The sequence below is a fragment of the Mandrillus leucophaeus genome, unplaced genomic scaffold, assembly GCF_000951045.1.
Source record: "Mandrillus leucophaeus isolate KB7577 unplaced genomic scaffold, Mleu.le_1.0 Scaffold115, whole genome shotgun sequence".
In the NCBI taxonomy this organism is placed as follows: domain Eukaryota; kingdom Metazoa; phylum Chordata; class Mammalia; order Primates; family Cercopithecidae; genus Mandrillus; species Mandrillus leucophaeus.
In genome coordinates this window covers 5,636,779-5,648,262 of record NW_012099765.1, presented here as the reverse complement: position 1 = coordinate 5,648,262, position 11,484 = coordinate 5,636,779, and the positions used below count along the sequence as shown (strand labels likewise).

At 38.6% G+C, this 11,484-nt stretch overlaps 1 protein-coding gene across 1 annotated transcript in view; it reads right to left on the bottom strand.

Annotated features, from left to right (window-relative positions):
* Positions 1 to 11,484, bottom strand: part of RARS (arginyl-tRNA synthetase) — a 37,715-nt gene that overhangs the window by 15,834 nt on the left and 10,397 nt on the right. Inside the window, exons 7-11 of the mRNA XM_011997882.1 lie at positions 10,332 to 10,452; positions 6,971 to 7,100; positions 5,552 to 5,656; positions 1,782 to 1,960; positions 802 to 911 (exon numbers count right to left, since the gene is read on the bottom strand). Of these exons, the coding sequence (XP_011853272.1) occupies positions 802 to 911; positions 1,782 to 1,960; positions 5,552 to 5,656; positions 6,971 to 7,100; positions 10,332 to 10,452 (645 nt within the window). The remainder of the gene's footprint in view (positions 1 to 801; positions 912 to 1,781; positions 1,961 to 5,551; positions 5,657 to 6,970; positions 7,101 to 10,331; positions 10,453 to 11,484) is intronic.

Genomic DNA, 11,484 nt, shown 5'->3' with positions numbered 1-11,484 from the left:
CTAATCTTTTACATGTTTAATTAGGGCTTTTGTACATTGGCTGGCCAAACATCTTGAGCTACTTCACGTGGTTTTTAGAAGCATTACCACCTTTGTAGGATGGAAATATTTAGGCTTTGTCACCAAATTGAAGATGCCACAGATTTTTGGTAAGTGATCCTAAGACACCAGTGAATACCAGAGGTTAAAATATGAAAAATGCTGTGCCTTTGAATTGAGGACTACTGCATCGAAACACAGTTGTATTTACCTTTTTATTTTACAAATATTGAGAATATTAAAAAATTAGAAAATAGAAAAGCTGAAAGTATGAATATTTATAGTTCTCAATAAACAATATTTTTGGAGAGAACTTAAAAACAAAACCAGTGAATCTTAAAACTTAATTGGAATCTCAATAACTTATACCTTTTGCCTATGTTCAACTTTGAAGGAAAAAACAAAAACATTTATAAAATGCATAAGCTATATTGTTAGTGTCTGAAATCTGAACAGGTACAGTAATAGATTTTATAATTTAGATTTGTGGGAGAGGAAACCCCTTATATATAATCTATTAGGTCTACAGTCTGGTTTTCACTAAACTTTGTACATACTATCTACCTAAAAGGCTACATTCTCCAGCACTGATGATATAGACACAAAATCACTCAGCTGGATTTACACCATTATAGCTTATGTGGACTAAAGAAAACTGTGGACTTTCTTATTTCTAATATGGTATCAGATGAAAAGTAGCCTCTTCCAAGTAAATGTGGGGACCAAGTATATCATTACCATCTTCGGATTTTCCAGACTTACTTGTCTTCCCCTAGCACCACACCAAATCCAGCATGGAAGACTCGAGTTACTTTAGGGTCATACCAACCAATCATTTGAGCAGCAGCAAATATTGTCTGGAAGTGCACAGACTACAAATCAACAGAAACGGAAAGTTACTTGCTAGTCTTCTTTAAGAAAAAAAAAAAAGACTTAAGGCGCTTTTGCTTAGGAATAGATCTGTAAAATTCAAATTGCTCATAAATCTTGTGAGACAAGTGTTATTATAAAACCTCTTCTTTTATTCCCTATATATGAGAAACACTAAGAGCAACACTGTTATATTTTCTACTATGTTCAAACGTTTTTAAAAGCAACTAAATGAAGAACAGGGTCACATGCAGAAACTTCTATTACATTTTAGGTCTCACAACAACCCTACTGATAGGAACAATTGCCGGAGGTTCAGAGGAGTAACAACCTTCTCCAGTTTGTGGTGGCAAGCTGGAAAACTAGGAAGTGTCCAGTTTGGCTGGGTCCAAACCCTTTCTTTCTTTTTTTCTTTTTTTTTTGAGACAGAGTCTTGCTCTGTCGCCCAGCCAGGAGTGCAGTGGCTGGATCTCAGCTCACTGCAAGCTCCGCCTCCTGGGTTTACGCCATTCTCCTGCCTCAGCCTCCCGAGTAGCTGGGACTACAGGCGCCCGCCACCTCGCCCGGTTAGTTTTTTCTTTTTGTATTTTTAAGTAGAGACGGGGTTTCACCGTGTTAGCTAGGATGGTCTCGATCTCCTGACCTCGTGATCCGCCCATCTCGGCCTCCCAAAGTGCTGGGATTACAGGCTTGAGCCACCGCGCCCGGCCCAAACCCTTTCTTTCTTCTATGCTATATTGATGTCCTGAATCTTAGTCTTTGGGGAAAATTTATAGTCATCCAGTGTCAAATGTCACCAACCTCACCATACTGTCTTACCTCCAATCAGACAATGTAAAATACATACAAATCTACAAAATCTACAAACTCACTTGTCCACTGTCCACCACATAGATAATCATATCTGCTTTTTCCTCAGATAGTCTTTGTTTAATAGCAGCCAGGTCAGATGTATCATAGGTATAACCTCCATCTGATTTTACTATGGTTAATGGTATGGAACACCCTGGGACAAATACAATCTTTCTGCCATCATCCACCTGCACAAATCCTAGGGGGCAAAAAAAAAACTTCATTAATAAGGTTAAAAGAACCCTGAAGGAAAATGAAGGCTTACTCATTCTACTATATAAATATTTAGTTATTCTAAGAATATTTTAAAATGTATTTATTAGAGAGCTAAAGAAATCACGTATTTTTTTCCTCACCATGATCTATTACAAGCCTTGCAAAAGGTTAACCATCAAGGTTGCCTGGACACTCAGGGTGCCATCAGAGCACAGGTCAGATGTTCTGGCAGTTTTCCAGACTTACACTACTAAACTTGGCTCCCAAATGCTGCTTTTTTTTTTTTTTTTTTTTGGACAAACAGTCTTGCTACATTGCCCAGGTCAGTCTCAAACTCCTGGGCTCAAGTGATTCTCCTGCTTGTGCCTCCCCAGGTACTGGGATTACAGGTGTGAGCCACCATGCCTGGCCTCCCAAACTCTAGTTGGAGCCCATCAGCTAGGTAGGCCCAGAACACGAAAACTTCTGTGCTTTGCTTTCAAGCTGGAGCCATAACCTTCCTCTTGGAGAAAGATGCAATTCTTATACTGATCTCTAACAATGTGCTGAATAGTAGTTGACACTGTTTCAAGGTCCACAAAACAAACATGGCAGGACTTGGCATTTGGAATGAGAAGTAGGAAGAAAAATTAAATCCATGTTCATACACTCACGATGAAAAAGACAAAATTATTGGATGCAAGAAGGTACAGGAAGAACATGGTAACAGTAGCAGCTATATAAGAGTGCTACTATGTGGCAAGTACTACGCTAAGTCCTTAAATTTAACCTTCAAAATAACCCTATGTAGTAAATAACTCTCTGCTTTCTTACAGTTTAGAAAATTGAGGCTTGGTAATGTAAAGGCAGTATAAAATAGTAGTTAAAAACACGAGCTTTGAAGCCAGACTGGCTAAGTTTGAATCTCAGACATATAACTTATTAGCTATGTCACCCTGGGAAGCTACTAACTTCTCTGTGCCTATTTTCTCATAAAATAAATATTTTAAAAATTGCATTTATTTATTTTGAGACAGGGTCTTGCTCTGCCATCCAGGCTGGAGTGCAGTGGTGTGAACATGTTCACTGTGGCCTAGACCTCCTGGGCTCAAGCAATCCTCCTGCCTCAGCCTCTCATGAAGCTGTGACCATAGGAATGCACGATCACACCTGGCTAATTTTTTTTTTTTTTTTTTTTGATATGGGATCTCACTCTGTTGCCAGGCTGGAGTCCAGTGGCACAATCTTGGCTCACTGCACTCTCCACCTCCCTGGTTCAAGCGATTCCCCCGCCTCAGCCTCCCGAGTAGCTGGGACTATAGCTGCGCGTCACACCAGCTAATTTTTTGTATTTTAGTAGAGATGCGGTTTCACCATGTTGGTCAGGATGGTCTTCATCTCCTGTCCTTGTGATTCTCTCGCCTTGGCCTCCTAAAGTGCTGGGATTACAGCTGTGAGCCACCACACCCAGCCTCACCTGGCTAATTTTTTAATTTGTAGAGAGAGGGTCTCACACCTTGTTGCCCAGGCTGGCCTTAAACTCCTGGGCTCAAGTGATTCTCCTACCTCAGCCTCCCAAAGTGCTGAGATTACAGTCACGAGCTACTGTGCTTGACCTCTCTCTCTCTCATGGTTCTTTTTTTTTTTTTTTTTTTCCAGAGACAGAGCCCCATTCTGTTGCCCAGGCTGTAGTGCAGTGGTGTAAGCATAGGTCACTGTAACCTCAAATGCCTGGGCTCAAGCATAGCTAGAACTATAGGCATGCATCACCACGCCCAACTATTTCTTTCATTAATTTTTTGGTAGAAAAAGGGTCCTGCTATGTTGCCCAGGCTGGTCTCAAACTCCTGGCCTCAAGAGGTCCTCCTGCCTCAGCCTCTCCAAGTGCTGTGCTTACAGGCATGAGCCACTGCCCCTAGCCAAAATTTTATCATCTTAAAAAGTATGGTCCCTAGGCCCTAGACTGTTATTAAAATACTACTTCCATTCAAGGAAACAGGCTTCCATAGAGATATGGTTGATTTCAGGTCTGAGGCAGGAAATGTACAAAATGGGCCTGGAATATTGTACACCAGAAAGCAATTAAGTAACTACCAAAGGGGTTGAAAAAAAACAAAACCACAACAAAAAATATGAAGTTACTTAGCCAAAATGGGACAATTTGAGCATTACAAAAATTATAAAGACAACTGATTGAAAAATATAAAACACATTAAAAGCCCACCCAATAAGGTTAAAATCAAACAACTCACTTTGAGATGCTAAGAAACAAACCTATTATTCTGCAATTGATGAAGAAGAAGAAGAAGAAGAAAAAAAGCACTTCTACTACCCTACCTGTCTTATTATACCTGAGGATAACCAAAATAATTTGTAACAAAGTTCAGCATAAGAGAATTCCAAGTAACAAATAGAGAAAGAATGACAGAACTACCATTTCCTAACCTCCAATGAAGTGATGGATCAAAGTCATGGTTATAAATAGCTAATAAAACCAATAGAGAAGTCTGATGGGGAAATTTCTGGACAGATCCAGCTGACAATACTTGAACTCACTAATCAATCTTAATATGACAAAAAGACAACCAGACACCACCTCATTGCCTGCGTTCTTGCAACTAAAACAACAAAAAAAGGAATAAAACATAAATCAGAATCTAATGAAGCCTCTTTAGAGAAACATAAGGAATTATGCTAAACAGTTCCATATGGGAAATTCTTTAGGACAAATGGCCCAGTTTCTTCAACAATAAAATAAATTTAAAAAGAGGGAGAAACCTCAGAGTTACAGAACTTAAGATACATATCAAACAAATGTTATATGCAGACTTTGAAAAAATGATTTAAAAAAAAAAAACATGAATCCCAACACTTTGGGAGGCTGAGGCGGGTGGATCACTGAGGTCAGGAGTTCAAGACCAGCCCAGCCAACATGGTGTAACCTTGTCACCATTAAAAACACAAAAATTCGCTGGGTGTGGTGGTGCACGCATGTAATTCCAGCTACATAGAAGGCTGAGGCAGAAGAACTGCTTGAACCCAGGAGACGGAGGTTGCAGTCAGCTGAGATCACTCCACTGCACTCTAGCCTGGGCGACAGAGTAAGACTCTGTTTCAAAAAAAAAAAAAAAAATCCATGAATCAACTTGGGAAATTTGAACTCTATTTAATGGTATTAAGAAATTATTATTGGCTGGGTATGGTAGTTCATGCCTATAATCCCAGCACTCGGGAGGCCACCGTGGATCACTTGAGGCTAAGAGTTCCATACCAGCCTAGGCAACATAGCAAGACTGTTAAAAAAAAAAAAAAATTTTTTTATATATATATATATATATTTCTTGTCAATAACGACATTGTGGTTTTAGGGCAGAAAGAAGGGACTGTTCTTTCAGAGACATATACCAAAGTCATTATAGATGGAATGATATGATGGAAGCAGTGTAAGAACGTGTAGATACAATAAGGTTGGTCAGTACCCATAATTGTTGAAATTGGACGATGAGTATGTGAAGCTGGCATTACTATAAATTCTATCCACTTTTGTCTATGTTTGAAAATTTCCATAATAAAAAGTTAAAAGAAGAGTGCCTACCTCTGTCTTCAAATTCCTTTACAATATCATTCATCCTATCTTGATAGAAGGATTCTCCTCTCTCTATTAAAGAGACGTCCAATGCATCATAGATTTTATTAAACTCTAAGGAAAAAAATAAAATGCCACCAAACAAAATGCATAAGAATTTTTTAAAAACAAGAAACATGCATCCTATATTGAAATAAATTTATTAATATATTAAAAGGAAATTAATTACATAAATGTATGATATAGAACATTATATACATGCTGTCGTTTTGAAAAAAGGGAAAGAATATGGTAAGATACGCATCAAAATATTAACAATCGTGGGACTATAATTTTATTTTTCTCCTGTCTACATTTACTTTCTTTTTATTACTTTTTGAGATAGAGTCTCGCTCTGTCACCCAGGCTGGAGTACAGTGGCGCGATCTCAGCTCACTGCAACCTCTGCCTACCGGGTTCAAGTGATTCTCCTGCCTCAGTCCCCTGAGTAGCTGAGACTACAGGCGTGTGCCACCACGCCCAGCTAATTTTTGTATTTTTGGTAGAGACGGGGTTTCACCATGCTGACCAGGCTGGTCTTGAACTCCTGACCTCAGGTGATCCACCTGCCTCGGCCTCCCAGAGTGCTAGGATTATAGGTGTGAGCCACTGCGCCCGGCCTACATTTACTTTTTTATATAAGGAACATGTCCTTCTTGTATAACTTTTTAAAAATTAATTCTTAAAAAAATGTAAATGAGAAGGAAAAAAAAACTCTTCCTATCTAGTGATCAAATATTTACTGAATTTTCTTGTGGTTTCTCCTGATTTAAACCACTTACCTGTCTATGTAGCAATACATCAGTGACATAGTATTAATTATTGTAATTATAAAACATTTTATTACCTAGTGCTGCAAGCCAGTCATCATTAGTCGTCTTTTTCAAAGATTTACTGATTGTTCTTTACCCATTTACTCTTCAAAGAAACCTTTAAAACTATTATGTCAAGTTAGAAAACTTGAAATTGACTTAAAACCATAAATAAATGTGGAGACTGAGGGAGCTGGGCATGGCACTCTATCCGAACATTCCATTACATCTCAGTGTGTACTTCTCATCATTTTGGTCCTATACATTTCTGAATAAATTCATTCCTAAGTGCTCCTGTTTTATAGGCTTTGTTGCTACTATGAATAAGATTTCTTTTTATTTTCCACTTTATTTTCTAATTAATTTTTGTTGACTTCTAAGAAAGTTAAAAATTGAACCTGCCTGTCCTATGGCAGGTTCAAAATTTATTAGTTGTTTCAGAAATACATTTAAGAAAAAATCCATTTGCCTGTCCTCATAAGGTTAAAATATCATTCAGAGTCAAATCAAAATGAAGACTCAAGGAAATGATATGCATAGTATTTGCTGGATGAAGGAACAAACCCCAGAAACTCACCTTGGCGGGAGACATCACAGATAAGCTTCCAAGCTTTTGTAATATCTGGGTTTTTACCCTGGAGCAGAACTACACACTGATATGCTCGCTTCTTAAATTCCTCCTCAGTATCAAACCTCTTCTTAGATTCCTGTGTGTATATATATTTTAAAAAGAAAGGTTTGTAAAAAGATCTAATCCTGTATTTCTAGAAAAAGAACTTACACATTTCTACACAAACACAGTGAGAAAGTACAAACTCAGAACACCAGAACAAGTGCTCTCCCTCAATAGTTGACAATACTGTTACAAATGAACATGCCAAAGAACTCTGAAATCATTTCTCTTGGAAAGTACAAAAATCTCACCACAGTTTTCTTTACACTTTTCCAATTCACAAAAGTCTACTTCAGCTAATACTTTTGTGTTCAAGAAGAGTTAGTACAGAATAGCTAACAGGTAGGACTGAATTTTCTGTGTTCCAATCTCCATTTTGGATGTGGTCCTGAATGAATTTTCTTTTTTTCTTTTTTTTTTTGAGACAGAGTCTCACTCTGTCTCCCAGGCTGGAGTGGACTGGAGTGGCATGATTTCAGCTCATTGCAACCTCCGTGTCCCGGGTTCAAGCGATTTTCATGCGTCAGCCCCCAAATAGCTGGGATTATAGGCACACGCCATCACACTCGGCTAATTTGTGTATTGTCAGTAGAGACAGGATTTCACCATGTTGGCCAGGCTGGTCTTGAATTCCTGACCTCAAGTGATCTGCCCACCTGGGCCTCCCAAAGTGCTGGGATTACAGGTGTGAGCCACCGTGCCTGGCCAACTTACTATTTTTTTTAACTAAAAAGCAAGTTGCTTTCATTGTTTTATTTCTATTTTGAAAGCAATACTTACTTAAAAATAATTACTCTCACTTCAAATTAACCGGTGTTAACATTTAGTGAACAAATCTAGATATTTCTTTGCAAATACACATATATGTTTTATCAAAAATTGGAAATGGCTTTTCTTTACTGTGGTTTGTAAATTTCAGCAATTTATTTATACAAACAATTTCTTGCATTAATAGATCTGCTTCATTATATTCAAAGTGCAGAACTCCAAAAGATGTTTATAACATTACTTTTCCAGTCTCATACCAGTAAATATTTAGCTTATTTTCCACAGAAAAAATTTACCGAAAGTAAAATGAAGCAAACAAAAACAAAATCCCCACAAATATTTGCTTTTTAATATAGGAATCCTATTCTTAAAAGGTTCTCCGTCATAAAGAAAATGCCTAAGAATTTAAACTAACAGAAAACATGCATTTCACACTAAAATAAATTTATTAATCAAAATATTTGAGAGGAAATTATGATCTTTATGATCCTTCTACCATAAGGAATTTTTTTTTTTTTTTTTTAAAGACAGGGTCTCACTCTGTCACTGAGGATGGAATGCAGTAGTAAGTTCACAGCTCAATGCAGCCTTAACCTTGCCAGGCTTGGGTGATCCTCCCACCTCTGCCTCCCGAGTAGCTGGAACTATAGGAGTGTGCCCGGCTAATTTTTTTGTATTTTATGTAGAGACAGGGTCTCTCCACATTGTCCAGGCTGGTCTTGAACTCCTGGACTCCAGTGATCTGCCTGCCTCGGCCTCCCAAAGTGCTAGGATTACAGGCATGAGCCACTGCACCTGGCCCATAGGGAAATTTTTTAATTTTTTATTTTTAATTTTTGAAGAAATAAATTTTTTTTGAGACAGGGTCTTGCTCTGTTGCCCAGGCTGTATAGTGCCATGGTGTGATCACAGCTCACTGCAGCCTTGAGCTTCCTGGGCTCAAGTGATACTCACTCCCACCTTAGCCTCCCAAATAGCTGAGACTACAGATGTATGCCAACATGCCTGGCTAACTTTTTTTTTTTTTTGTAGAGATGAGGTTTTGCCATGTTGCCCAGACTGGCCTCAAACTCCTAGGCTCAAGCATTTTGCCCAGCTTGGCCTGACAAAATGTTGGGATTACAGGTGTGAGCCTGTAATCACACCTGAACCCAGCCAGGAAATAATTTTTAAAAAGGGAAAAAAATCCATGTGTACAAAGCTATTTACTGAATAAAAACATCTCTAAAATAGAAAAAAATTCAATAAAGGATTAATGTAAACATTGGTACACTGATCCAACAAAATATGCAGCCATAAAGTAACACACAAAAGTTTGCAATATTAAACATAATATAAAAACTATGTTAAAATCATAAATGATTAATACATGTTGATATATAGATAAGTCAAGAAGTCAAAGAAAGTTGATCACGTTGGGCATTTTAAAATTATGGATGATGCGAAAATTTGTCTTTAAAATTGTTTTTACATACATTTAATAATATCAAAATACATAAAATTAAACATCAAAAAATTTTAAGTGCTATAATGTATTCTGATTAATGAACCTCTAAATTCAATGTGGTAGAATTCATTTTTTTAAACTTTTATTTTTTAATATAATTTTATTTTTTAAGATACGGTCTTGCTCTGTCACCCAGGTTGGAGCACAGTGGCATGATCAGGGCACACTGCAGCCTTGATCTCCGGGGCTCCAGTGATTCTCCCGCCTTAGCCTCCCAAATAGCTGGAACTACAAGTGTGAACCACCATGCCTGGCTAGTTATTTTTGTATTTTTTGTAGAGATGGGATCTCACTCTGTTGCTCAGGCTGGTCTCAATCTCCTGAGCTCAAGCAATCTGCTTGCCTCAGCCTCTCAAAGTGCTGGAATTATGGACGTGAGCCACCGCACCTGGCCTAGAATTTGATTTTTAACATATGCCAATAAACAAAGCAAAGATGACATATTAACAGGTGGGGGATGGCTGTTTCCACACATACAACCAAATGTAGGGTATCTAGTAGTGGTTCTACATACACAACCAAATGCAATGAATCTGGAGGTAGGGGACGGCTCTTTCTAAGGCACACAACCAAATGCAATGAATGTCAGAATAAAAAAGAATTCAGTTTTTCAGGTAAGTAAACTAAACAAAAAGGCCTGTCAGTGTAAGTGAATGAATTTTATATGTTTATCAATTGATCTGTTCCCATTTTGCCTTCCACCATAAATAAAAGCTCCCTGAGTCCTCCCCAGAAACTGAGCAGATGCTAGCGCCATGCTTGTACAGACTGCAGAACTGTGAGGTAATTAAACGTCTTTTCTTTATAAATTAAAAAAAAAAATTAAGTTCAAGAGAGTGTCACTTATACAGAAACATGTATTACTCAGGCTGTTAGCAACTTTCACTTAACTCCATAGTAGCTTTAAAAACCATTTTAAGTTTCCTAAGGAAAATGGATAATTATGATTAATGGAAACACACAAATAATATAAAATAAATGGTATCAAACCTTATAAAAGGCCTGAAGATCTCCAATAGGAGGTGAAACTGTTAGATAATCTGGAAATTTATCCTGCAGGTGAGCGATGAGCATGCCAAACTGGGTCCCCCAATCTCCTACATGATTTAACCTAACACCAATCAGAGAATATAAAATCATTTTTCAAATCATAAAGATGGTTAAGTTAAATTAGAGGAACTATCCATTAGGAACCACTAACATTTACATGCCAGTACATCACCATTTAGTAATATCTGTTTACTTGGTTGTTTCTTCAACTGGTCTGCAAACTCCGTAAGAGATGAAAACTATGTCTGTTACTTTCAGCTCTACATACTCAAGTAATAGAGGCTGCACATGGCGGGCATCCAGAATTCGCTGAATGAATGTGTTTTCTGTCAGCGGACTATAATCTGTTTATTTTGTAGCTAACTGAAACAATGACAGCTTGGCCAATGTTGGTTACTCCCCCAATTTTATGAAAACTTAACATTTTTTTTTTTTTGAGACCGAGTCTCGCTTTGTCGCCCAGGCTGGAGTGCAGTGGCATCATCTCAGCTCACTGCAAGCTCCGCCTCCTGGGTTCACACCATTCTCCTGCCTCAGTCTCCGAGTAGCTGGGACTACAGGCACGCACCACCACGCCCGGCTAATTTTTTGTATTTTTAGTAGAGACGGGGTTTCACCGTGTTAGCCAGGATAGTCTCAATCTCCTGACTTCCTGATCCGCCCGCCTCGGCCTCCCAAAGTGCTGGGATTACAGGCGTGAGACACCGCGCCCGGCAAAAACTTAACATTTTAACCATTATCTTAGTATAATTTAGACCAATGGTTCCCAAATATCAATGGATTCTTGAAAATATATGTTGAGGCTGGGTGGTGGCTCACGCCTGTCATCTCAGCACTATGGGAGGCGGAGGCAGGCGGATCACTTGAGGTTAGGAGTTCGAGACTAGCCTGGCCAACGTGGTGAAACCCCGTCTCTACTAAAAATACAAAAAATTAGCCGGGCGTGGTGGCGGGCACCTATAGTCCCAGCTACTCAGGAGGATGAGGAAGGAGAATGGTGTGAACCCCGGAGGCAGAGCTTGCAGTGAGCCAAGATTGTGCTACTGCACTCCAGCCTGGGCGACAGAGTGAGACAGCCTCCAAAAAAAAAAAA